Genomic DNA, 27559 nt, shown 5'->3' with positions numbered 1-27559 from the left:
GCACCACCCGCATCCCTCACCTTCCTGTAAACTAAGGTGCAAATGATGCTGATCACTGGGCTGCTGTCAGGGCAAAGTGGATTTTAACAACTGGGTTGTGATGTACTTTAACTATAGTTTTTCAACGGGTTTGTTTTTATGACTTTGTATTTTATAATGATGCTTTTAAATCCCAGCTAGGAAGAAAGACATGATATAAATCCATTAAACAACAACAACGGCCTTTCCCAAAAGGTGTGTTATTATTTTTTATAAACACCAAAACTCTGGCCAGAAGAAAGGAGCTGATTCTCTGTAGGTCTAGTTGACTTCGCTGTCGGCTTCTGTTTCATCGCTGGGTGCACAAAGCAGGCTCCCTTCCACCCTGCTGCCTTGGGTGAAGAGGTGAGTCTTACAATGAGTCCAGAAAAAGACAGAGACACTGCTGGGCTCTTCCTGCTCTCCTTAGGGAAGCCATGTCAGAGCCATTGCCCATCTCACGGAACTTGCTCTGCACAGGGACGCTTGTGGGAATAGCCCAGGAACGAGCACAAACAGGTGGACAAGAAGTGGAGGAAACTGCCTTAAGAAACTGTGTTTGTTTATTGCAGAGGAGAAATCTGATTCAGAGCACTTTTAAAGGAAAGCCTACCTAATTCCTTCTCAGTTGAACAAAACATGAACAAAAGGCAGTCTCTAGCTGCATGCTCAAGTTAAGCAGAGAACATGCAGGACCTTGGACAGCTCTGAGGGATCCTTGTTTGCTCCTGAGTTTGCTGCAGGGGATGCTGTCTCTGCAGAGAGCCAGAGTCTGGGAGGGCTGCGTCCCTGGAAAAGTGGGCTGATTGGTTCAAGGGGCGAAGCTAAAAAAACAACCCAGCAGTGGAGAAGTGGTGAGGATAGATCCCTAACTCCTGTTAAAAAATTGTCCTCCCCACTCACAGATTCTCTCTCCCCCTTGGCCCTTGTCTCCCATTTCATACAAATTTGTAGATGACCCATGAGAGCATAAGATGATCCTGCTGTATCAGGCCTGTGGCCCATCTAGTCCAGCATCCTGTTCTCACAGTGACCAACCAGAAGCCCCAATGGGAAGCCCAGAAGCAAGACACAAGTAAAACAGCACAACTCTCCCCACTTGAGAGTCCCAGAAACTAGTATTGTATTCAAAGGCATGAAGGCTTTGATAGAAAGTATAGAATATAGCTGTGGGGCACGGGTGGAGCTGTGGGTTAAACCACAGAGCCTAGGACTTGCCAATCAAAAGGTCGGCTGTTCAAATCCCCGCAACGTTGAGCTCTCATTGCTCAGTCCTAGCTCCTGCCAAACTAGCAGTTCGAAAGCACGTCAGAGTGCAAGTAGATAAATAGGTACTGCTCTGGCAGGAAGGTAAATGGCGTTTCCGTGTGCTGCTCTGGTTTGCCAGAAGCGGGTTAGTCATGCCAGCCACATGATCCAGAAGCTGTACGCCGGCTCCCTTGGCCAGTAAAGCGAGATGAGCACCGCAATCCCAGAGTCGGCCGCGACTGGACCTACTGGTCAGGGGTCCCTTTACCTTTATAGAATATAGCTATCATAGCTAATAGGCATTGATAACATTAACCCATATTGTTACCTGCAGGTCTGCGTCATCACATGTGTCTAGCCTCTGATTTTGCCTTAGTTCTTAGAAATAAGACCCATCATGAGCTATGAACATCCTACAAAAATCTTCTAGGCTGGTGTTCAGTTAAGGCCACTCACCCCATGTAATAAACCCATCTGGTACAAAAGGAGGTTTAACTAGGCAAATGTCCAACTACTGTCCTCCTACTTTGTACAAACTCCCCTGAGCTCCTTCTTTGATAACCTAGCTTTTCTCTTAAGAAAAATAATCATACAATCTATTTTGTTTTTGTTTTTTTAAAAAAGGATCCTGTTAAGTAGGTAAATCAACTTCATTCAGCAATGCTCCACTTCTGCCATCTAGTGGAGAGATTCATTGCAGCACACAACCATTTTTGAAGGGACTTCCATAGCTGACAGCAGCCTTTGGAAGAACTGGGAGCAACTTTCCCTGTACAGTGGTACCTCAGGTTACATACGCTTCAGGTTACAGACTCCGCTAACCATGAAATAGTTATTCAGGTTAAGTACTTTGCTTCAGGATGAGCACAGAAATCGTGCTCCTGCGGCACGGCAGCAGCGGGAGGCCCCATTAGCTAAAGTGGTGCTTCAGGTTAAGAACAGTTTCAGGTTAAGAACAGACCTCTGGAACGAATTCAGCCCAGTTGGAGGCGTGTGTGGAGGAAGTGTGTTCACTGGCAAAAGAGGGCATGAACCATATCCCCTCGTTTGCATTTTGGGGGAGATGTGGTGTCTTCAGACCAGCCCTAGCATTAGGCAGGGTGGGGCGAGCACCGCAGGAGGCAGTTGGAAAGGGTGAGCAGCTATTTATTTTATTTTATTATTTTTAATAAAATTAAAATAGCATTTTAGTATACAAAAAGTTGAGTTACAGGTGACAATGATAGTTCACAAAATTATGCATGTCATACTTCTAAATACCAGTTATTGCAAAGCACAGCAGAGGAGCGAGCTCTTGTGCTCAGATCCTTCCCACAGGCATCTGGTTGGCCACTGTGAGAACAGGATGCTGGACTAGATGGGCCATTGGCAGAGCTCTTATTATGTTCTCATGTAGGACATAGCTGTGAGTGACATGCAGTCTGATCTGAGCACCCTAAGTAAGCCTGGTGCTTTCAGGTGCTCTGATGATATCCCATTGCTGGTGCTGAAGTAAGGCTGCATACACACCATACATTTAAAGCAAATATCCCTGGATAGGGATAGCCTGAACACAGTTGTCCATATATGTGTAACCTCGCAGCTGCATTACTGCAATGCACTCTTTGTGGGGTTGCCTTCAGGGCTGGGCTGGAGGCTGCAGCTGGCGCAGAATGCAGTGGCTGACTTGCTGGGGGGGGGACTACAGCTAGCATATAAGCCCCCCTGTTAGCAGGACTTGCACTGACTGCCAATCTGCTACTGAGCCAAGTTCAAGATATTGGTACTAACCTAGAAGTTCCTAAGCAGCTCAGCAGCACGTTGCTTAAGAAACCGCCTTATCCTTTATACACCCAGTAGATCACTGCCATCTCCTGGAGAGAGTTTCTCCTGCAAACTCCAAAGATAGGAGAATCCTGCTCCCCAGTAACTTGGAACAGTGTCTTCAGCGTGGCTTTCCCTGTTCTGAGGAATAGCATTCCTCTTTGAGATAGAGCAGGCAATCACTCACTGTACTTTTCCAAAGCAGCATTTTGGTTCCCACAGGTTTTCCCAGCTGCATAAATTGGTCTTTTACCACCAGTGTCTACGTTGGGTTTTTAGACCTGTTTTAAATGTATCTGCCGTTTTTAATTATCTCATGTGTAAATCACCTTGAGACAGTTGTTTAGAAAGCAATTAATAAATCACAGATGGGTATGATGATATTAAGAATCATAATTTAAAGCACAAAGCTTCACCCTGGAAGCCTAGGAACTGTGATTTACATACAATCAATCCCCAGCACTCATAACAAACTAGAGTTCTCAGCATTCTTTAGGGTGAGTGCAAATGCAATTTCTGTCACTTTGCACACCCTTCTCACTAGAACCAGGAATGTTGTGTGTGGAGGGGGGTGTCATATTTTACTAGCAACCCCAGCTCTGGAGTCCCCCAAATGGAGTCACAACCTTGTTTAAGAATTTTAAGGTCTCAAATATAGAATATTCTTAAATGCACACATATCTAAATATATGAACCATGTGTCTGAAATAGTATGGGAGAACAATCCTGAAGCCATTTTGATTCTCCCACATTGACCTCAAATATTCCTCTGCAGTAAGGGAGGTATGTGGGGAAAGCCTTCCCATTGTCTTTTGCTTGCAAATCCTCTCTTAAAAAGTGTATTTGTGTATGAATCAGGTGAGCCTGTGACCTGGATTCAGGAACCATTATTAACCATCACAAAGGAATAGCCAGATTGCACTGGTAATGCAATCAGTGACCATTATCAAGTATCCCAGCAGACAGGATTTCTGCTGTAGACCTGTGATGTATGTATGTTTTAGGGGGGTGGTCTTGGGCAACAGGGTGGGCAATTTCAAGAGTCTATATAAGGGTTTGCACACCATTGTTCACTGTCCTCCTCCCTCCTGCATGTGGTGAGTGGGGATCCTGTTGCAACAGTTTATTTCCTTTAATAAAGATCAGGCTTACTAGCCGCTTTGCTTCTTAATATATTCTGGTTGGCCTCTGTTATTTTCTCCTACTGATAAAGAACCCACTTAAGGACTCTATACGGGCTCTTGGATAACCCATAAGGGAAAAGGAGTAGTTTTTTTTCTTATAACATTGGACATCTTAATGATTTATATGAAAGGCTTCTTTGCTGCTTTGGGGGGGAATTGCTTCACGATCAAGCAAAAGGGAGCATTAAAATGAAGCAAATCTTACCACCACCAAACAGAAATGGGTTAAAAACCAGGCTCCAAATACACCATGCATTTAAGTCACCATACATTTAAGACTCCCCACCCCGCCAAAGGATTGTGGGAACTGTTGTTTCCCTCTCACAGAGCTATAATTCCCAGCACCCTTGAACTGCAGTCCTGTCCCTTTTAAAGATGTCTCACCATTATGATGTCTAGAAGCTCTTGTTTTGTTTAAAGACAAATTTCTACACATGGAATTATTTTTCTCTTCCAGAAACAAGCAGGCCTGGGCAAGAGGTTGATATCAAAAGTTGAAATCAGAGACTCAAAGCTTTGGGAGACATCAGTGGGAAGTAGACATTTGTTACACCATAAACACAGATTGTGTGTTGCAAGGAGGCTGGAAAAGGAAGTCTGGGTTTTTGTCTGGATGTGTACAGTATTTTGCTTTAGGCCTAATTCTGATCTTTAAGGGTGTGTGTGGAAGAAACAATGCCATTGTACTTTATGTAAGCTTTACGAACCTTCTAAGTTTCTCATTTACAATGTTTTTCTGACATGCTTGCCTGCATTTGCTGTTTGTTTTTTAAAGGGCCAAAACTGCTAACAGTTCCCTACCTGGTCACCTGTGGGGGAGGAAACACTGGCCCACTATGCTCCAACTGGATAAAAGCCTTTACCAAAGGTGTCATGGGCTTTGAAGACACTCAAACTCAGGACACAAGGGAGAAACGTGCTAAGAGGAAGGCATGCTTGGCAAACCCTCACATGATCAACTCCCGCCCAGAAGCCAATGTCCCCACTGTGGACGGACGGGTGGATCCAGAATTGGCCTCCACAGTGACTTATTGACTCACTTTTAAAACTGTGTTTATGGAATACAATCTTACTTGGCTACAAGTGACCGCCAAAGAAGCTATAACCGTGGGATAGTAACTACAGGCCTGATTATTACAGTTTGATATTTGCACATGTTCTTGCATTTAAAAACAACGGAATTTGATCTTTGGGGATTCTAACCTAATCTGCACCTCCCAGGCTCTAACATATGAATCAGGGCTTACAGCTTCCTGATCAGCAGGAAGTCCTAATAAATTCACTGGGTTTATAACCAGGTTAGTGGGAGCTAGAATTTCAGCCTTTGAGGTGTGTGAGATGAGGAAAGTGCTCTCCCAATTCATCCCTGGTCCAGCAAAGTTTGTTGGACTAGGAATGCATCATCTGAACTAGACACCACTGAATACAGAATGGTCCTTGTTGCAAGATCCCTTTCAGTCTTGCTATGAAGGCACAACCAGTGTTGCTGGCCTTCAGTGTAGCACTTCCTTCACTCAAAAATTGCCTTTTTCTTGTTAACCTCAAGGTACTTGGGGCAGGGTCCAGGGTTGAGGGGGATCTGGGCAGTGTCTGTTAATAAAGTATAGGCTGCTCTAATCTTTATGATGGATGGCGATAGCCCATGGTCCTCCAGTTGCTGCTGTACTCCAACAACAGTCTGCATTAAGCTTCCCAGACGTCCCCATTTCCCGGGAACAGTCCCCAGATTTACAAATCAGTCCCCATACAAAATCCATTGAAGTTGAAGTGTCCCCGGATTCGTTGAAAAAAATCTGGTAACCTTAAGTCTGCATGGCCAATGGTCAGGTTGTAGTCTTAATGACCAGAGCCAGGGTCATCAGTTCCCCATCAGTTAGATCTCTATAGATCTCTATACTTGTACAACTAAGATTTCCCACCCCCAAATGGATTCCAGTTGGTCACTGAGAACAGGATGCTGGACTAGATGGGGGGCCCATTGGACTGAACAAGGAGGCTCATCATATGGAAGAGTCAGGCTGGCTTTGAGGTTCCTCTTCTGAAGAAGTGAAGGTGGAAGCAGGAAGACTCTGTAGATTTAAATCAGGAGGGTCCCTTACTTTTCATTTTGTATCTTCCACAACCAGCCAAAATAATGGTGGTGCATTAGAGATTCCTTCCTCTGGAACGCAAGTGTCCATAACTCCCCCTTGGACAGATGGGCAAATGCTAAGTTTCTGCCTTTAAAAAATGCTTGAATCCTCTTAGGTTACACAAGATAAATACAAGTGAATTTGACCTCTTTATTATTATTATTCCAGGTGCAAATTCTGGGGTATTGCAAAATATATTTATTGGTGGATGAATGGAAGGAATCTAATGGGCAAGATGAAAAATTTGACAAGGACCTTTCTTCAAAGGAGTTTGAGGTTTTAGCACAGAGTAGCTAGCTGGATCTTCATTCCTTCAGAGGGCTAAAAAATGTAAACAAAAACAAAAAAAACCCTAAACGTAGACGGTTCGTCTCACCCATGAAGGCGGCTGTGGATAGATGAGGGCTACATAAAATGGAGGCTTTTCACCAAACCTATAAATTATTTGGTGGAAATCAGTGCCACAAAATATGGCAAGTACGACTAGATAACTGTCTAGATTCCAATTTGTTGTCATTTGCTGCGAAAGAACCTTCACAGACGGAAGCATTTTACCTCTGAATACTAGATACCAACAGCTACCTGCCTGTTTGTGACATACCGTAATATAGCCACAGGGAACCTACTGTTCTCCATATCTTAATAGACACCTAACTCACATCTTCCCCTGCCAAGCATGGACAGTGGTCAGTGAACTGTAGCAGAACAGTATCTAGTGTGTCACAGGTTCCATCATTCTTCTGGCATCTTCTGAGTGTCTGTCTGATGGGTCTTTGATGTAATACAGCAAGGTTGTTCTTCAGGTACACAGGCTCATTTGGGTCAGATTTTTACTGCCCCCAAATAGCAACTGCATAAATCTACAGAATATGGGGCACTGCTCCAAAATTTATAATGTATGCAAATTTCCAACAAAGTAACAAGAATGGCTATGGGTGAAGATGGATTTTAGAAATCTGAATTGCCAATGGACTTTGTTCTGATTGCCCCGCCTGAAAGAATTGTTCATGAAACCCAAACACACTGTCCCCAACCACCCACTTCTTTTTGCTACAACATAGTAGTGGACAAGCTTTTTGCTGGGAGGGACCCAGCTGCTGCACATATTTTCTCCTGCCTCTGTTTCAAGAGATGGTCCTCTCTCTAGCTGTTGTAATACTGTGATGGGTTGGCTTGTTTCAAAGCAGAAAATTCCCTTTCCCATAGTACAAAAGGTGCGCTAGATCTATCGCTCAGATGGTCACGGCTCAATCTGGGAGGCGACTTCTTTAATTACAACAAGAACGCAAAAAAGAAGACGTGGGGAACACCTTGACACCAAAAGTATACAAACAGGAATATCGGATCACAGTAGTTTGTTTCGTTTTTTAAAAAAAAATGTGTCTTAGAAAACCATTAAGGAAACTTAAAGGCGGCAAATACAGTGCCCACATGGTGCTTGGCAAGCCAGCTTCTATATGTTTCAATTTCTGGAGATTACAAAAGAAAGCAGAACAGTGTTTCGAGGCAAAAAAAACCAAAAACATTCCTTGATGAAGAATGCTCTAGTTATCAGATTATCAGTGCCTTCATGAATTCTAAAAAAAAAAAAAAGTGTGCCCTTTAAAGGGATTGTTGGGCACATACATAAGATGCTGGCAGTTTGGTTTTATTCCCCCACGGAACCCATGTTGAAAAAGTCAGTCCCCAGACACCGAGATGATGTGTTTTCCCTGCCCCTCCTATTTCTACCATTCTTTTTTCTTCTCATCCATAGACACGCCACCAGGCCCAAGGGCCACCACCAGCAGGAGGCCTCCGATGACGGACATGGTCTGGAAGAAGTCGTACTTGAGGAAGTCATGCATGGGTTTGTAGACTGGGATGGTCCAGAAGGCGTTGAAGTAGATGTTGATGGCAAAGAGCCAGATGACCAAGGTCAAAGCGGCCAGTTTCGTCTTGAAGCCGACAGCCACAAGGATGATCAAGGCTGTGCCCACGATGTTCTGGAGGATCTATGGGAGAAGATGGGACAGAGAAAAGTAGAATTCAGCAGAGGCTGGTGTAAGGGAGAAGAGGGCATCTTACCCCACCTAACTCAACCTCCCCTTAGCCAGGCCCCACCTGCTGGCCTTAGGATTTGCCACCATTCTAGGGGGAGGCAGCCCTGGCTGTCAGCCTCCTCCTCCTTAGCCTCCCTGGTCTTTGACAACAGGCACTTTCAGTGGCGGAATGCTCAAACATGCTCACACCCACCCACCCAGGAAGCAGACCTGGCGCCATCACTGTCATGTTTATCCAGGCTTATGGTTTTTAACTGGGAGGGTTAAAACCTTTGTTGGGCTTATCCTTTACACACAGTGGAAGGACACATTCCATGTAAATACATTATTTTAGTTACCTATTGCTGTTTTAAAATCTGATATTAATGTCTTTGCTATTTTATTTTTACTGTATGACTTGCTTTGAGGTAGCTGAGTGCAAAAAATATGGCCAATGCATACAATAAATAACAATAGCATCTCATTAGGAAGGAGGGTGAGGAGAAAACTATAATCGGTTGACTCTGCCTGCCCATCCCTTGCTCTGGCTCCGCCTGACATTGGCCTCCCTGCTTTCCACCCTACCAGGATCAATAGGCACCTACCAGTGCTGGGAATAGGAGGAGCTGGAGGAGGAGGAGGCAAATCCCATACAAAAATACCTCTCCTCCTAAATAAAAACAAATTATTTGCAATGTTTGGGCCACTTACCGAAAAGAAGCTAGCATCAAAATGCAGCAGCGTCATAAACATGAGGACCAGCAGCACTCGTCCGCCCAGCTGCATGTACTGCTTAGGGGAACTTTCCCGCATGGTGGGGACTCCGGCGAACATGCTCTTCCCCTCTGACCGTGATTCAGCCAACAGCAGCAGCAGACCACCCCCCAGAGCAAGGTTCCTGTAGATGGCGAAATATAGTTAGTCCAAAACACACACACCTGAATACCTACACCAGGTGTGACAAGATTCACAAAGGGCTTGTGCACCAACAAAAATTAAAGTGACACAATCAAATATGCTGTTACAAGTCTTAAGATGCTTAAAGGTTATATGCTGGTTGCCTCTGGAGTTTTTGAGTGACAAGTCCCAAGAGTGAAAGTGGCTTACATTTTGACACCTGAGATGTATATATCTTTTGGGATCCACCTTATTTCTGTGACTGTAAGTTGTAAACAGTTTTTAACCTTGCGATTTGATTGTTGTCGCCAAACTGAGGCCTTAAGAGCGAAAGGCAGGTAACGAATGATAGCGATGATCATAAAACGTTAAGAAACATTCAAAAGCAACCTTGACAAGCAAAATGCGCAAGGGACGCTATAATCATTTTCCTCAATGCTGGCTGGTTAGAAGTGAATGATAAATGAAACTAAGATTAAATAGGCAAGAACTAGTAAAACAAGATAAAAGAGAATGAGACATACCTCATCAAAAACTTCAGATCCCATAGAATGCTGTATGCAATTGTCTAGGAGGAAACAACCAGACACGATTGAACCCTTTGCTTAAAACCACCTTTTCCTTTTGATCTTGAGGTTGAAGCAGCTAAATACTCCAAAAAGAAGCTTGGCATCTATCTGCTGATGCTCACTTTCATTGCTTCTTCTACCTTCCCTCTCCCACACTCTTTTTCTGTCCCCTATTTAGCACACAAACTCCTTGGGACCAAGGATCTGTTACGTTCACTTATGCTTTCTCTGCAAAGATCTATGCACATTAATGTCACGGTGTAAATAAGATGGGTTCTTTGGACAAGCAAGGGGTATGAGAGTGAAAATGGAGTAGCACTTTTTTGCTAAAGAAAAACAAATGCTTTACAGCCTTACTGCTAATATATTTTGCAAACATGTGAATGACTTAGAAGAGGAGGGTACCCATTTTAAATTTATTTTACTTCCCTGCTCCCAAGAACTTTGCAGCAGCTATCTCATAAGATAAGATCATAAGATGAGTCTGTTGGATCATGTCAACAGCTCATTTAGTTCAGCATCATGTTCTCACGGTGGCCGCCCAGATGCCACGCTAGCAGGACCCAAGCACAAGAGCATTCTCCCCACAGCAACTGCAGTGTTGCTTCTGGCTGTGAGGCAGAGCATAGCCATCATAACTCAGGGCTCAAGGGGAGTGTGCAGATTCCGCCTGAAGTACCGAACGTTACACTGCTGGACACGGGGCTGTTTTTAAATTTCTGTTTGCCCCCCCCCCCCCCCACCATTGTGGTTTTCTTTGAGAAAACAAGACGTGTTGTTGTTTTTTCACTTCTACATAACCCAGGGCTAATGCGACCACGCCTCTTGTTTTGACTTCGAGCCCGTCAGCACTCAGACACCCTAGTTTGCTACTGGAGGGGCGCTTGCGGGGCAATGGAACCTCCAGCTTCAGAGCCAGGTGGCGCAAGTGTGAATAGGCACGATTTTTCAGTGTTGTGCAATTAAGAGTTAGGATTGATTTCCTTACCTGGAGTGCTATAATGCCAAATAATCCAAAGCAGGCATACTGAACAAAGTTCCTACTCAGCACTAGGATGCAGCCACCTAGGAAAGGAGGCGGAAGAGAAGAAATAGCCAAGTCAACAGCATTAGTGAATCATGTCCCCCTTGCTAAGGTTCTGTTGACCCTCATATCTTTTAAATCCTTGACTCGCCTGCAAACCTTTCTTGCTGGCTTGTCTCTTGAACCATAGCCTTCATTCCTCAAACTTTAGCAACATCAATCTCTTTAAAGGCAGCCTTGTTTTTAAGCACTAGTCCAGCAGCCACCAGATCACCTGCCTGTCAACCATGTGACATGGCCATGACATCAGCTGACCCGTTTTCCTTTCCCACTAAAAGCAAACTCAGGGGACGGAGTGCTGACAGACATGGGAGCCAAAAGAGAGACAAAAACAAAGCGCATAGGCAAAGGTCCAGGGCTTGGCATGCACTGATGATCAGCTGTCATATACAGTCAGGTGCAGGGCTGTTGGGCATGGGTTGGCTGAAATCAGGTCCACGGAGTGGAGATTCCCCACTGCTCGTCTACAGTATATTAAGCCAAGAGTATATTAAGCAATTGTCACTGCAATTCACAACTGAGGAAATACTCCAAAGCTCACCTACATGAGCTGTTGGGCATCAAGCCATGGTGTACTGCTGCAGAATTGGAAAATGAGAGGCCTGTGAGTGGTTGTTTCTGCTTTATAAGCCACCGGGTGGGTGAGAGAAGAGAATGGGTGAAGAAGAATGAAAATGACTCTGCAGGAGAATGTAAGGATGGTTGACTTGTAGAGGTGGCAACCATTTTAGGCATGCGTAATTGATGCACAATTGCTGATGTACAAGTCATTTTGGACCCGGAAGAGGCCAGAACGGGTGTGGGGGTGTAATGGGGTGCAGCGTGCTTATGAATGCTCTGCCGATGCATGCAGGTGCCAGGAACGGAACCCACCCCCACCCGCAAAATGGTCACTACCTGTATTTATAGGAGGAACCTGGAAAGGCTGCCCACAGTCTGACTGAATGATGACTGGGGCTGCTATCACTAAAGAGGGTGGGGAACCTCTAGTCCAAGGGCTTAACTTGGCCCACCTTCCAATCACTTGATACCATGTGTGTTGTTAGCAGGAGGGTAAAAAAACGAGCTGGGTTGGCCAGAAGGGTCTCCTTAAGTGCTGCTGATCAGCTGATCTGTGGGGCTTCAAAGCACAGCGCAGGGCTCTTTGCAGCCAGTCCCTTACCAAGAGCCCCAAATGGTGCTTTGAAGCCCTGCAGATCAGCTGATTCATGGGGCTTCAAAGCACCTCACCACTAGGCATAATTGTCAAATTTGGGGAGGGGTGATAAGGATTCGGCCTGCTGGATGTATCCGCTTCCCCACCCCTAGTTTTAAGAGGAGGGAGGGCAGCTTCAAAACCTGTCATGTGGCATAAAGGGGTGGGGAAGGGGACTGTGAATGCTCTTAAGGGTTGTGATCTTGTAGAGGACATGCCACTATTATAGACTGGGCAGCTGTAGTCCAAGCAGAGAATTTATGGGTCCCTTGGTCCAGGAACCAAAATCTCCATTTAACAACAAGCGTACATGGATCTCAATATTGTGCCACTTACTTAGCTGTCCAAAAAGGTTAATGAAGACAAAGATGGAGGCCAGGAAGTACCCACAGTTCCATGTGGCATCAATGTAGTCCCTCTGCTCGCTCCACTGGAACCACATGCGGATGCCATCTTCAAGGAACGTGCTGATCAAGCAGAGGCGGGCCACATGCGGGAGGTACTGTTTTGTCACTCGCAAGAACTGCCAGGGGAAAGAAACACAGGTGAGAAGAATGGGCAGGAAGCAGGGACCACCTGGTTTCCTACCTGGATAGGGATGGCTTTCACCTCAAAGCACAGCTGTGTTCTCCCTCTGGTGTCGGAGGTAGCACACCTCAATACTTGTTGCTGGGAATCGTGAGAGGGAAAGATTCAGGTTCTGCTTTCAGGCTTCCCTTAATGGGCCTCTGGTTGGCCATTGTAAGAACATGTTGGACTACATGGGCCTTTGATCTTATCCAGCAAAGCTTTTCCTAATGTCCTTAAGGGCACTTCCAAGTGTTTGGCTTGGGGAATGCCTTCTCATCACTTAAATGTAAACAAACCAAATTTGTATCTTGGGTGGTAAGGTTGACCCACCAGGAGATTCTAGCCAGAGCAAGTTCCCACTGGGGCAACTGCAAACTGAGCGGGATGCAGGAGCCATGCCCCTTGACACACGTTACATAAAGGGTGGAAATGGGGCACATGCCAAATGCCTGAAAATGTCTCCAATTGTGTGACTGTACAGAGACCATGGCTAATCAAAACTGGAGGGGGGGGGACTTGCAATGAACCAGCCTTTGAAAACTCCCCAGATTTTATGGAACTACAACTTCTATCATGCCCAACTATCAGCAATGCTGTCTGCAGCTGATGGGAGTTGTATTCCAAAACACACACACAAACCAACCAAGATGGCAGTCTAATCCCAGAGCTATAGCAAAAGGTCACACTAAAGGATTTGATAATCCACCACCTTGTTTCTCATAATGCATCTATCTATCTATCTATCTATCTATCTATCTATCTATGGATTATTGTAACTCGCTCTACGTGGGGCTGCCCTTGAGACTGACCCAGAAACTCCAGAGGGTGCAGAATGCCGCAGCGAGACTCCTTACAGGGTCTTCACTGCGAGATCACATTCATCCGGTGCTATACCAGCTGCACTGGCTCCCGGTGGAGTACAGGATCAGGTTTAAGGTGCTGGTTTTAACCTTTAAAGCCCTATATGGCCTAGGACCCTCGTACCTACGGGACCGCCTCTCCTGGTATGCCCCACAGAGAAACCTACGCTCGTCAAATAAAAACACCCTGAAGGTCCCAGGCCTCAGAGAGGTTAGGCTGGCCTCAACTAGAGCCAGGGCTTTCTCGGCTGCGGCTCCAATCTGGTGGAACGCTCTGTCACAGGAGACTAGGGCCCTGGGGGACCTGACATCTTTCCGCAGAGCCTGCAAGACTGAGTTGTTCCACCAGGCCTTTGGTCAGGTCCCAGCCTGACCCCCTCCTCTGGCAACCTGCACAGAATTTTGCTCAACGGTTGCCATTAATTTGACTTTAATTAATTTTTATAATGGAATGTTTTTAGAATGTTTGATTATCTGATTGTTTGATTATTTAATTGTTGTTAGCCGCCCTGAGCCCGGCTTCGGCTGGGGAGGGCGGGATATAAATAAAATTTATTATTATTATTATTATTCCTCATTTAATCCTCATAACAGCTCTGCGAGATAGCCACGGCTGAGAGGTAGTGAATGGCCCACAGCTCACACAGTGAGCTTCATGGCCAAGTGGGGATCTGAACCCGTCTCCCAGGTACTCACCCAGCGCTCTTAACCATTATACCACACTAGTTCTCAATTGCCAGCCCTAAATGCTCCAAAGATGCCTCGTTTACTCCAGTACTGACCATTTATAAGACAAAAGGCTCAGAGGTAAGTCTATTTAGCCAGAGCCTTTTAACAGACCAAATTCTCCATGATTTCTTTTTTAAAGCTAATTTTAAGCTAGTGGCCCTCTTCAGTGTACTCCATAATTTAAATGTACACACAGTGTAAAGTACTTCCTTTTGCTCATCCTGGATCTACTGCCAAACCAATCAGTTCAATTAGATGACTTTTGAGCTCTAGCACTAGGAGAGAAAGAGTGGATTCTCTGCCCACTCTCTCCCCAGAATGTATAATATAGATTGCAATCCTATGCCCACTTACCTGTGAATCCTTGCCTTTGCTTCCCTACCACCACAAAATTTCTGTGAACAGCCAAAATTTCCTGGTGTGAGTCCTTTTGCCCTGGGGCACCTTGAGACCAAGAGTTATGGAGACTTTTGCCACTCCATGTTCAGATGGTGCTGCAAAATGGTTTGTCTGTAACTGTTCAGGGAGGCAGCTTAGCTTCTTACCCCAAGTTTGAAGGATCTCTCAATTCAGGCAACTTTATATAGCAGGGGTATAGAAACTGTGGCTCTCCAGACATTGCTGGGCTCTCCCCCCCCCCCCACCTAAGCCCCAGCCAGTAGGGTCAATGGTCAGAACTAATGGGTATTGGAATTCCTGCAATATCTGGCAGGCCACAGGATTCTCCTCATTCCTGTTCTATAGTATTCTTTAGCTGCCCTTTTATTAATGTAAGCAGGGTGCCAGAAACCCTATTACAGTGGTACCTCGGGTTACAGACGCTTCGGGTTACAGATTCCACTAACCCAGAAATAGTACCTCGGGTTAAGAACTTTGCTTCGGGGTGAGAACAGAAATCGCGTGGTGGCGGCAGCAGGAGGCCCCATTAGGTAAAGTGGTACCTCAGGTTAAGAACAGTTTCAGGTTAAGAACAGACCTCTGGAACGAATTAAGTACTTAAGCCGAGGTACCACTGTACGTTGTTTCGTTATCTTTTTTGGATTTGTTTTATCCTGTTATGGTTTTGTACATTTACTTGTTTCTCTTTATATTGGACAAAGCAATTTAAGAAATGGTTACAAAAAAGAGGTTTTCCAGCTCCCCGCCCCCCCAAAAAACCCACCCTTCCTGGCACATAGAAAAAAAGCAAGTCAGGATAAAAGCTTCAGCCTAGCATTTCCCCCAATAAGCTAGCTTTCTGGATTCAAGCAGCGATACATGCACACACACTCCTACATTTATTTATACCAGGAAAGGCTTGCCACACTCGTTTCTGATGACTGGGTAAATGCACCCTTCACAGGAAGTAAGCAGATAAAAATAAGTCTTCATGCTGTTTGTTGAGCATGGTTACGGGACAACCAACCAGCAAGCTGGGGCAGATGAAAACTACAGTGTGAATAATGCCAGGCAAGTAACTTCTGGGAGCTCACAACCGGGAGCTCGTGAACAGGACTCGTAAACAGGGGTGTTTGCAAGGATTGGTGGAGGAGACTGAAGAGAATCAGCTTGTTTCTTTTGGATTAAAGCTGGTAGTTTGTCGGAGCTGTTTGGAGGAATGATTGTTTGCAGGCCTGGTCCTCACCAACAAGGAGGAACTGACTGACAAAGTGGAAGTACTTGGAAACTTGGGAGGAAGTGATCGTGTCCTCTCCTCCTAGGTTCATGATACAGAGGCAAGGGAAAGGTGAGCGTAGTTCAGACAGGCACACTGGACTTGCCAATTTCTAAAAGCTTAAAGTGCTACTGGGTGAGATCCCATGGTCAGAAACATCTGACGAGAAGGGAGCCCAAGATGGATGGGAGCTTCTTAAGGGCAAAATACTGAAGGACCAAATGCAGACAAGAAGGAAAAGTGGGAGGTATCTAAACAAACCAGAGTTGCTGCATAAGGAGCTTACAGATGAACTGAGATTTAATATGGACATGTTTCTTCACCTGTGTTTGAAGCAAGAGGAACAGTAAGCGAGTGGTAGGTCCTCTATGTGGAGAAGACAGAAAAATGCTATTGGGTGACAGAGAGAAGGTGGAACTGCTCAACAACTACTTTGCCTCTGTCTTTGCACAAAAGGAAAGCAATAACAGATTAATGATGTAAGGAGGGAGCTGCAGACCAAGATAGGAAGAGATGGTAAGGGAATACCTAGCTAGTTGATTTCAAACCTCCAGGCCCTGATAAGCTGCACCCAAGGGTACTAAAGGAGCTTGCGGTGTAATCCCAGAACCTCTGCCTATGATCTCTTAGAAAGCATGTGAGGTCCCAGCAGACTGGAGGTGGACAAATGTTGTCCCCGTCTTCCGAAAAGGGAAGAAAATAAGATCCAGGTATCTGCCGACTGGTGAGCTTGACACTGATACCAGGAAAGGTTTTAGAACAGATTACTCCACAGTTGGTCTGTGGGCACTTAGAAAAGGATGTTGTGAATACTAAGACCCAGCACAGGTTTCTCAAAAACAAGTCATGCCAGACTAATTTCATTTCTTTTTCTGATTGAGTTAAAAAACTTGGGTGGATCAGGGGAACTAGCCCCAGGAGCAGCATGGGAAGCGTTCATGTGACACACCTAAACACTGCAGCCGACACACTAATGTGTCATGACACACAATTTGGAAAGCTGTGCATTAACGGTTCCTTGTCATCCAGGAAAAAAGTTGCAAGTGGGGTGCCGCAGGGTTCTGTTCAACGTTGTTATAAATTACTTAGATGAAGGAATTGAGGGGGTGATCATCAGGTTTGCAGATGACACCAAATTGGGAGGGATAGCTAATGCCAAAGAGGACAGAATTGGGATTCAAAATGACCTTACCAGATTGGAAAACTGGGCCCAAGCTAAGAAAATGAAATTCAATAGGGACAATTGCAAGATTCTAAACTTGGGCATGAATAACCAGCAGCACAAATGTAAGACCCCTGGCTTACCAGCAGTACATGTGAAAAAGATCTAGGGGTCTTAGTAGACCACAAGCTTAACACGAGTCAACAGTGTGATGTAGCAGCAAAAAAAGCTAATGCTATTCTAGGCTGCATCAACAGAAATAATAATACCACTCTATTGTGCCTGGAATACTGTGTCCAATTCTAGGCGCCACGATTTAAGAAGGATATTGACAAGCAGGAATGTGTGCAGAGGAAAGCGACCAAGATGATTAAGGATCTAGAAACCAAGCCTTATGAGGAACGGTTGAAGGAGCTAGGTATGTTTAGTCTGGGGGAAAGGAGACCGAGACATGGAAGATGAAGCAAGCTTGTTTTCTTCTACTCTGGAGGGTAGGACTTGAACCGATGGCTTCATGTTACAAGAAAGGAGATTTGACAGTAAGAGCAGTTCAATAGTGGAACAGAATCCCTCAGGCAGTTGTGGACTCTCCTTCATTGGATGCTTTTAAGCAGAGTTTGGATAGCCATCTGTCATGGATGCTTTAGTTGAGTTTCCTGCATTGCAGGGGGTTGGATTAGATGACCCTTGGGCGTGCCTTCCATCTCTACGATTCTATGATTCTGCGATCACCAGACGTCCCCAACTCCTGATATCCACCATGCAACAAGGCAGGAATTTATGCAGCTCTCCAGGTTAAAATGCAAGTGCTGAGATTGCTTATACACACAGAGAGAGCAAGATGCAAAAGCAGTAAGTAAAAATTCAGGCATGCTCACAGACCATACATGACTAACACAGAGAATTGTACTTTTGGGTGGAACTAACCGAGGAAATCTGGAAGAAGAAACAAGGAGAAAAGCATGGAACATATTTACTCAAATTGAATAGCCTTTTTCATAGTTTCACAATTCCTCCCCTGATAAGAATTTTACAAGAAATCTGGCACCTTTCATGAAGAAATTATTTGTTAACTCATGTTACTATGTGGATACATATTTTCCCTTGTTTTTTTTTAATGCTTGCACTTGTGATGGTGATTAGATGTGACTAGATGCAAATAAACAAAATTTGAAACTGGGGCAGAGATTTGGCAAACTGTCCTGGAACCCTAAACATCTTAAATTCAATATTTACAACATGGTTCTAGACCTCTGGAGGAAGAGACAGTGAGACATGCAATTACTGATTTCAGATCACACTCGTTAATGCTGATCATTTACATCAGGGATTGAGAAATCTGTGGCCCTCTGGACATTGCTGGACTACAGCTCCCATTATCCTGGCTAGGGCTGAGGAGAGCTGTAGTCCAACAGCATATGGAGGACTGCACGTTCCTTGATTTACATAGTAGTTGCTTTTGGCTTTCTTGTTTCTCAGTTGCTTAAAATCTGCAGCTCATGGGTTGGCAAACTAAGGCCCAGGGGCCGGATCTGGCCCAATCACCTTCTCAATCCGGCCCACGGCCCAGGAATCAGCGTGTTTTTACATGAATAGAATGTGTCCTTTTATTTAAAATGCATCTCTGGGTTATTTGTGGGGCATAGGAATTCGTTCATTCTCCCCCTCCCCAAAAAATATAGTCCGGCCCCCCACAAGGTCTGAGGGACAGTGGACTGGCCCCCTGCTGAAAATGTTTGCTGACCCCTGCTGTAGCTCCTCCCCCTGCCTCACGCTCACATAGTTGCAACTGGTTAAATGTCAGAAAATGGTATAGAGATTATCTGATCTAAAGAAATAACCCAAATAGAAGAGCTTCCTACAGGTGTGTGAAGCAGATGGTTTTGTTTTGGAAAACCCTGAGAGTGGGTAGATTATCCCATACTGTACATAATAAAAAGCAGCATGTTTTTCTCCTGTAGTTTCTATACTAATGGATCTACTGAGCTTGTGAACAGAGTACCTAGGGTAAGAATATAAAGATGTTGGAGAGGAAACCAGCAGCTTATTCTCTCTCAAGCTAAACCATTAGTGGGAAGGACTTTTATGCAGACAGCTTGGCTGCTAATGAGGTTACATGAATGGCCTGCCAAGCCTTGTAATGGAAAAGAGGGTAAAATAAACAACAATTACAGAGCACCTGGCTGCATTCAATTCAGATTTTCTACTGGGTCTAGTTTTCTTCAGGGCTGAGCTCTGGAAACGAGGCTTGTTGGGGAAGAGAAAGGGCAATTGCTAGTAGCAAAGGTCACCATCTTATGAAGAGTGAGACTGTTCATCTCTCTAGCGCAGTACTGTCTACACTGACTGGCAGCAGCTCTCCAGGGTTTTAGGCAGGGGTCTCTGCTAGCCCTATATGGAAATGCCAGGGGTTGAACTTGGAACCTTCTGCATGAAAAGCAGGTGCTGTATTACTGAGCTACAGCTATCTAGCTAGCTAGCGATCATCTCGCTATCTACATTGCCTCAAGGCAATGTACACAGTGCAATAAACACAGCGAAAAGCAGTTTTAAGGACCACATAAAATAACAACAGATAAATTTAAAAATAATATGAAGTAGACACCCGGTGGCGCTGTGGTCTAAACCACAGAGTCTAGGCCTTGCCGATCAGAAGGTCAGCGGTTCAAATCCCCGCGACGGGGTGAGCTCCCGTTGTTCGGTCCCGGCTCTTGCCAACCTAGCAGTTTGAAAGCACATCAAGTGCAAGTAGATAATTAGGAATTGCTCCAGCGGGAAGGTAAACGGCGTTTCCGTGCGCTCTTCTGGTTTGCCAGAAGCGACTTAGTCATGCTGGCCACATGACCCGGAAGCTGTCTGCAGACAAACGCTGCCTCCCTCGGCCTATAAAGCGAGATGAGCGCCGCAAGCCCAGAGTCGTCCGTGACTGGACCTAACGGTCAGGGGTGCCTTTACCTTTATTACATTACAGAACCTATCCATTAAGCTGGAAAAGCCTATCAGAACAACAAGAAGTTTCCATTGTTTCCAGAAAAGTGCAGATAGTGGGCACCTGTTGTTGTCTTGATGGGAATGCTGTTCCACACATCCATACTGAAAGATCTGCTGCGAATTACTATGAAGTAGGCTTCTGAGGTCTTTGGAACTTGACTATGCTCTCCTGTACACTGCAGGGACCTACTGTGTATATATGGGATAAAGTTTTGGTGGCAACCACAAAAGGCTAGCAACCACAGCCAGCATAAATTAGAGAATCCCATATCACAATCCTACCGGTGAAATCGTAGCAACATGTTTCCCCTTCAGGGTGTTTTAGCTTATCACAACCATGCTGGCATCACACAAATTAGAGCAGAAATGCCAGCCAATCCAAAAAATGATAGCTTGTAGAGTTGAATTTTCCATTCCTCCCCTTCCTTATCTAAAGAATCTTCAATTAAATCCCAGATTAGATGTTTTCAGGAGTTGCTTGTTACACAAACGCCAACTGTGCAAATATCTCTCCCCACATACAGACATATAACATGCGGTACTTTGCTGCACTCCCCCAAAGTTGAATGGTTTTGCTTTGTAGTTGCATAGGTGGTAATTGGCCCGTCTGCTGGGGTAAGGGACATGAAGAGGAAATTATCTGGAGAAGTTGGCAGAGAAATCAATTTAGCTGCAAAAACCTCAACAGCTGCTTTGCAATTAAATTGCAAAGTACTGTACTTGCAAAACACTTGAGGCTGCCTTTTGCAACTATGGCAGAAGTGCATCAGTTGCTCCTAGAGGTTATGGTTTGCGTATATTTAAAAAATGAATATCCACCTTGCAATTTCAAGAGGATCCAAACACGCCCTCACACACACCAGATAATTTTGCCAGTTTTGCACTCATTGGCTAGATCAACTGAAGGTAGGAATAGATTTGCATTTTACTAAACAATTCAAAAAATACTGCCTCCGTGCTTAAAAAAAATCCTCAAAATGAAGAACATTAAAAGCATCTTTTTCTTTTGAAATGAAAGCCAACAATTTAGGAAAGGAGTCTGGAAGATTCCTAAAGAGACCCATGGGGGGAGAGGCGAAACCCTTGTGGTTATGGGCCCATATGGCAATGAGAATTCCACTGGCAGAAATGCGAACTCTGTTCCCTGTGTCAGTCCTAGGTGTGGGGAACTTTTAGTCCTCCCAATATGGCTGAAGTACAACTCCCATCATTTCAGGCCATGCTAGTTGGGGCTCATGGGAGTGGTAGTCCAGTAACATCTGGAAGCTAAGTTTTCCACATACCTGGTCTGTCTTCTCACCCAAAAGCAACCCTGCCATACCTCAATTTGTCGCCACAAGATGGGAAGAGCAGACTGTTGAAGATCAAGTAAGAAGCCTCATTCGTATTTGAACTAAGACAGACACATCCTTATTTCACAGCTCTGCCAACTCACCATTTGAACATTAGACCAACAGAGTATGTGGCTAAGAAGATGTGAGTATTTAAAAAACAAAAAAATCAGTGCGAAAAAAGTTATTTTTAGTGAAAGTCATTTTGGGAAGGGCAAGAAAGATCTTCTCCTGGACAACTGGGCTTTCAGAATGTGTGTTTAAGAAACCTCATTTCGCAACTAGTGTAAACAAACTCATAGAAATAAACATGCAGATATACCGTATTTTTCGCTCTATAGGACGCACTTTTTCCCCTTCAAAAATGAAGGGGAAATGTGTGTTGGTCCTATGGAGCGAAGACGCCATAGCCCCGCGACCCTCTCCCGGCTGGAGAAGTGACGTGCGACTATGGCAGCAGCCTCTCCACTGCACCTTTCCGCTGCTCCCTGACTTGCTCTTTGGGGCTGGTGAAAGGAACCTAAAGCCTGGAGAGCAAGAGGGGTCGGTGTGCACCAACCCCTCTCGCTCTCCAGGCTTCCAAGGTAGCCGCCTGATCGCACCTTAAACGGCACTTGTTTTAGAGCAGGAAAACAAGAGGGGGGAAATTCTCCCTCTCTCTGCGCAGCGCCTCCTGCCGCTTCGCTGAAGGGGCGCTGGGCAGAGAGGGGGAGAATTTTTTTTTCTTGTTCTCCCCCCTCTAAAACAAGGTGCGTCCTATTGTCCGGTGCGTCCTATGGTGCGAAAAATATGGTACCTATAAATGCACAGTTTCCTCTTTTTAATGGAAAGAAGCATCTGAGAATGCAGGCTTGTAAAACTGGGCAGAAGATGCAGATCCAAAACATCTGTTGTCGCCCTGCATTTTATGGATTACAAAAATCTTGACTTTTTCTATCCAGCTGATGGGTCTGCCTGTAGCATGGAAGAGACACAACTCAGGGTATCTGCTTTCCATGCAGAAGGTCCAAGGTTCAATCCCAGGCATCCCCAGGTAAGACTGAGAGTGTTGGCTATTTGCAGATGAGTTGCACTGCAGAAAGCATGCTGGGGAGACCACATATTCAAGAAACGCAAAATAACTTTTGCTAGGTTTTAATAACAAAAACTCCTTTTACACTAAATTACAATATATCAATAAGCATGACCCATCCACCAGGGTACTCAGAGAGCTACATGCTGCTCTTTACCCAACAACTTAATTACCACAACTTAACAGCACCTGCTATACTGCTGCACAGCTGTAAAACAAGGTCATGTTATTTGCTCTGGCCTTTAAAGAAATACACATCTTGTGGAACAATAATGAACCTTCAAATTTAAAGAGACCATTCAACAGGGAGAGCCCTGTCTGAAACCCTGAAAATCCTTTGCAAGTCAGTGTAGATAATACTAAGCTAGATGGACCAATGATCTGCCCTGCCATAAGGGCAGCTTCCTATGGTCCTAGATAATGCTTTTAAAAATATTGTTTCACCTAGGCACCTCTGCTCCTAGGACAATATTAAGGTGGGGGTTTTATTGGCAAGGGGCATGGCTAGAAGGTAGAGCATCTGCTTTGCAAGCACAATGGTTTACTTCCCTGCATCCCCAGACAGGGCTAGGAATGTCTCCTGCCTGAAACCCCGGAGAGCTGCTGCCAGCCAGTGAAGGAAATTCTGAGCTAGATAGAACAATAGTTTCTAGGCAAGAATGCTGACTGTTTTTTAAAATATGTATCATTACTAATGTACACAGCACTTTGCAGAGTTGCAGTATACAAAAATATTATTGGCACCTGGAGCATAATCAAGGTGAAGAGGCAAGGAGTTGAGATAAAGAATAAATGTGAGCAGATGTGGATCTGTCAGGGGTGAGGATGGGTGCAGAATTGTTGAGCAAAGCTAGGAGGATGCAACTCATGTGCAGGGAATTTATCATGAATCAAAGATTAGGGATAGAACAAAACTGGGCTGTAGAAGGTTTAAAAAGGGATGTAGCCATTGTGGTGTCCTCTAGGGTCCAGATGTTGTTGGATTCCAAATCCCATCAGCCCCAGCCAGTTCAGTCAGAAGTCAGAGATGATGGGAGTTGTAGTCTAGCAGCATCTGAAAGACACTGCAATTGTCTGGGCTAGCTAAAGGAGAATGAAGCTGTGTGGGAATTGGGGGGGGGGGGCTGAGAAAAATGGGGTCATTATTACTGCTAACTCAGCATTTTTATATGCTTGCCTAAAGACGTAAGATCATGAGTAGGCAAACTAAGGTAAGGCCTGGGGGGCAGATCCGGCCCAATCACCTTCTAACGGACGGTCCGGGAATCAGCGTGTTTTTACATGAGTAGAATGTGTGCTTTTATTTAAAATGCACCTCTGGGTTATTTGTGGAGCCCAGGAATTCATTCATATTTTTTTTCAAAATATAGTCCGGCCCTCCTCAATGTCTGAGGGACAGTGGACCGGCCCCCTGCTGAAAAAGTTTGCTGACCCCTGCATAAGATCATAAGAAAAGCTTGCTGAATCAGGTCAATGGCCTATCTAGCCCAGCATCGTGTTCTTACAGCGGGTAACTATGTCCTGATGGAAATCGGAAAGGAGGCTCCGAGCACAAGAGCACTCTTCCTTCCAGGGGTTTACAGCGACTTGTATTTAGAAGCATTACCACCTCAAACCACAGAGGCAAAGCGCAGCCATCCTGGCCAGTAGCCATTGATAGCGTTCTCCTCCATGAATTATGTCCAATCCTCTTTTAAAACCATCCAAGTTGGTGGCCCTCACTGCCTCCTATGGGAACAAGTTCCATAGTTCAACTACGTGCTGCATGAAGAAGTACTTTCTATTATCTGACACTTCGTAACTTCAAGGTGAGCCAGGGCCTTCCTGAATCAAGGTTCATAGATCAGTGGCAGAACATACCTGCAGTGCACGGGGTTGGACTAGAAGACCCTCAGGGTCCCTCCCAACTCCATAGTTCTATTATTCTGACATCTGCTTTGCACCCAGAAGGTCACAGACACAATCCCAGGTATCTCCAGGTAGGATTGGGAGATTCCCTGCCTGAAACCCTGGAGAGCTGCTGCCAGTGAGTATAGACCAGCCTTTCTCAACCTGTGGGTCCCCAGATGTTGCTGAACTACAACTCCTATCACCCCTAGCTAGCAAGGCCAGAGCTCAGGGATGATGGGAGTTGTAGTCCAACAACATCTGGGGACCCAAAGGTTGAGAACCGCTGGTATTCTGAGTTAGATGAGGGTCTGACTCAGTATAAAGCAGTTTCCTGTTTCCTATGCGCCATCTCAGCCACTATGCTACGTCTAGTTATTTGTCCCACTTTTTCTCCAAGGAGCTCACAGTTGTGTACACTGTTTCCCCCCTCTCCATTTTATCCTAACAACCCTGTAAGGAAGGTTAGCTTGAGAGTAAGTGACTGGCCCAAGGTCACCCAGTGCACTTTATACGTGAGTGAGGATAGGAACCCTTGTCTCCTGGGTCCTAGTATGGCAGTCTAACTGCTGCACCACAACAGCATCCCATACTTTGTTTGCTGGGGTAGTGTAGAAGTTCAGTCAAGCTGCTAAGCTCCAGGGCCTTCGATCATCAAATTATAAAAACTCTTACTGCAGAAGTGACAGAAGTCAGTTACCATGCTTGCCGTCTCAGATGCCTTTTTCTTTTTTTTTTACCCAGGGTAAATTAAGGTCATGCAGTTAAATGTATTTGTTACCAAGGGATATTTTTATCAAGGGATATTATCCTTTCTCCAAACCAAAGAAAGCAGATAATAATGTAGGATGTAAACTGCTTTGAGATTTATTTATTTTCTTAAATATACAGCAGTCTAGAAATGAAAAGAATAATTGTTATTATTTGTTTCATTTATATAGTGCTTTATATTTAAGAGGGGGAAAATACCCTGGAGTAGCACAGGATGTATGTTCCTTTTTTGTAAAGGCAACACACCCACCCCAACATCACTTGCTGGTTCACTTAAGAGGCACCAGACACAAACAGCTTAAGCTGTTGCCTGTCTCACACATGTTTTCCATCACAGTGCCATGCTGTGGTTAGATAAACCTGTACCAGGGCAGGAACAGTTGACACTGGCTTATGAGATAATACCGGATTGTCTTTTCCTTTGTCCAAAAGGTAGGAAGCAGAGACGTGTCTTTTACCTTCCACACACCTGAACAACAGAATATGTCACCAACTGTTCTTCCCCTAACACCAAAAGAATTAAAACAACTTTTAACACCTCCTGGTCATTTTCTTCTTAAAAAGGAAACCAGAGGGATAGTTTGGGGCAGTTTTCTACCTTCTCATAAGCTAAAAATAAATATACACAAGGGCAGTAAGGAACCAGATGTCACATGAGCTGAGGAAAGGAAAGGAAGCTTGAATTCCATTCATTCATGAACACAGGGGATAGGGAGGAAAGTTTTTAGCCTCTCCGCTTTTGATCCAGAGAAAGGTGAAGATTTGGCTCTTCTGGCTACTAAGCAACACCAGGATAAGATTGGTTTGTGTTAACACTCTATTTAATTCGGAGTACCAAACAGAGGTACTGATGCCTCCAGTACAGAAATCAGTTTAAAAAAAAAAAAAAAGTAAGAAAAGACTTGGGGTTTTTGTAAACTTGAATACTACTCAAATATAACAGGTAAAGGTAAATAAAATTAAATTAAAGTAAAGTAAAATAAAGTATGGGGGTAGTTCTTTGTGCCCCCACTCCAAAGGTAGGGTACATTAAATGACTCACACATTCTACAGAGGGAAAGAGAGATTATTCTGGTGGTGGTGAGATACCATAGCACTCCCAGATTCCAGAAGCTCATGGGTAGAGAAACTTCCATTATTTTCACATTTTCTTTCCCTTTCTCTCCCCCCCCCCCCCACATTTATAGACCACGTTAAATAAACACCCTATTCCAACGTCTACTTCACCATTTTCTGGAAATTGTCAAATCTCTTACCTCCCTCAAGGATAGGATAGATATAGCAAAGAAACGCACAGGACACGCCTTCATTTCGCTAACGTGCAACCCCATAACGTTAAAGCGAATCCCTCTAATATCAGAGGCAAATTATTGCCAGTGGGGAGGAAAATCTATGATGTCTGAAAGTGGTCTTCTGTCCCATAATAATCCAGAGTTCTCTTTAAGGGGAATGGTGAATTTCAGCTTGATTAGCTACTCGATAGGGCTGGCTATTCACAGGTGATCTGAGACTACCCCAATTATCGCAAGACGCAAACCTTTAGGAGGTTGAGGAGGCGAGTGATAAAACCCTGGCCCTCTTAACATGGCTTTTGTTTCTCATTCTGTCTGTGATGGGGAAGTAAGACTTATCCCACACCGATTAAGCGAACACTCTTAAGCAATCTTCCCCCGTCATTTTAGATTAGATCACTGAAAGATGGGGCCGCGCCCCTCAAATTTGTGCGGGTGCAAAGCACTCGGGAGAGGGGAAGGCTGATCTCCCGATTCCCTCTGAGGTGGATCCTATGATGTTGGGAACGAGATTGCATCCTCAACGACCAATTCCCCCCCCCCCCAGCGCACACACACAGCAGGCACAAAATACCAACACCCCCACTCCGCAAATCTTCTTCTCTCCTATATAATACAAAGAAGACGCGTGAAGGAAAGGGACTGGACGCTACAGAAATATCTGCAAAACCCCATGTGTGCAGTAAGGCCTCCTCTGCTTCAAGAGAAAGTGGGGCGAGGAAAGAGGAATGAATCCACACCCACCTGGTCTGCAAAATCCTCTGCGGTGCTCATCAGATCGTTCTGCCCCATGGCTAAGTGAGTGCTGCGGGAGTGGCGAAGGGAGCAGTGGGTTTCGCTCCAGGATGTGTTGGGTGCTGCTCAGCGCCTGGGAGACCGGACTAGCCGCTCACTCAAACACACCCCCGACAACCCCTCCTGTGGTGGCTGCTGGCGGCTTGCTGCTGCTGCTCTTATTGCAACGAGGCTGCACAGGAAGTGGCTGCACTCGCTGCGAGAAGCACTGCCACGTAGGCCAACTCTTAAAGGAACCGCACGGGGCGGCGGGGCCTCTGAGGAATCTCCCTTTGGCTTGGGGAGGAGAAGCAC

General features: G+C 45.1%; 2 protein-coding genes and 1 long non-coding RNA gene across 7 annotated transcripts in view; 2 read left to right on the top strand and 1 right to left on the bottom strand.

The window, feature by feature from the left end:
* Positions 1–20: 20 nt before the first annotated feature.
* On the top strand, positions 21–7681 carry LOC310669785. Its single transcript, XR_014507387.1, has 3 exons — positions 21–384; positions 4711–4910; positions 6554–7681. It is a non-coding gene; the product is annotated as an uncharacterized lncRNA (long non-coding RNA).
* On the bottom strand, positions 7633–27559 carry SURF4 (surfeit 4). 5 transcript variants are annotated; one of them, XM_083424052.1, is made up of 7 exons: positions 16493–16691; positions 14665–14705; positions 12488–12674; positions 10861–10937; positions 9828–9871; positions 9118–9304; positions 7633–8379 (listed from the first exon to the last, which is right to left on the bottom strand). In XM_083424052.1, the coding sequence occupies exons 3-7, from the start codon at positions 12591–12593 to the stop codon at positions 8113–8115; spliced, it is 681 nt and encodes a 226-aa protein (XP_083280178.1). In that variant the 5' UTR covers positions 12594–12674; positions 14665–14705; positions 16493–16691; the 3' UTR covers positions 7633–8112. The 5 variants fall into 5 exon arrangements, with proteins under 5 accessions (XP_083280178.1, XP_083280177.1, XP_083280175.1 ...); XM_083424051.1 differs by having other exon boundaries at positions 14665–14804; positions 16493–16689; XM_083424049.1 differs by lacking the exons at positions 14665–14705; positions 16493–16691 and adding an exon at positions 27215–27559.
* The window catches only part of STKLD1 (serine/threonine kinase like domain containing 1), a 40720-nt gene continuing 34723 nt past the window's right edge, over positions 21563–27559 (top strand). Inside the window, exons 1-2 of the mRNA XM_083423614.1 lie at positions 21563–21593; positions 22390–22481. Coding sequence (XP_083279740.1) covers positions 21578–21593; positions 22390–22481 — 108 coding nt within the window. The 5' untranslated portion in view covers positions 21563–21577. The remainder of the gene's footprint in view (positions 21594–22389; positions 22482–27559) is intronic.

Source organism: Podarcis tiliguerta, assembly GCF_965153285.1.
Source record: "Podarcis tiliguerta genome assembly, chromosome: Z".
NCBI classification, from domain to species: domain Eukaryota; kingdom Metazoa; phylum Chordata; class Lepidosauria; order Squamata; family Lacertidae; genus Podarcis; species Podarcis tiliguerta.
The sequence above is the reverse complement of the archived record's forward strand: the minus strand, read 5'-3'. Positions and strand labels throughout refer to the sequence as shown.

What these genes read in the sequence shown, in the direction of transcription:
- SURF4 (XM_083424049.1), bottom strand. Translation starts at nt 27,262, where the DNA reads ATGGGGCAGAACGATCTGATGAGCACCGCAGAGGATTTTGCAGACCAG. An exon ending in CAGAGGATTTTGCAGACCAG is followed by an intron (nt 12,675 to 27,214) that starts GTGGGTGTGGAT and finishes TTCCCCTGGCAG; the next exon opens with TTCTTGCGAGTGACAAAACA. An exon ending in TTGGCATTATAGCACTCCAG is followed by an intron (nt 9,872 to 10,860) that starts GTAAGGAAATCA and finishes GTTTCCTCCTAG; the next exon opens with ACAATTGCATACAGCATTCT.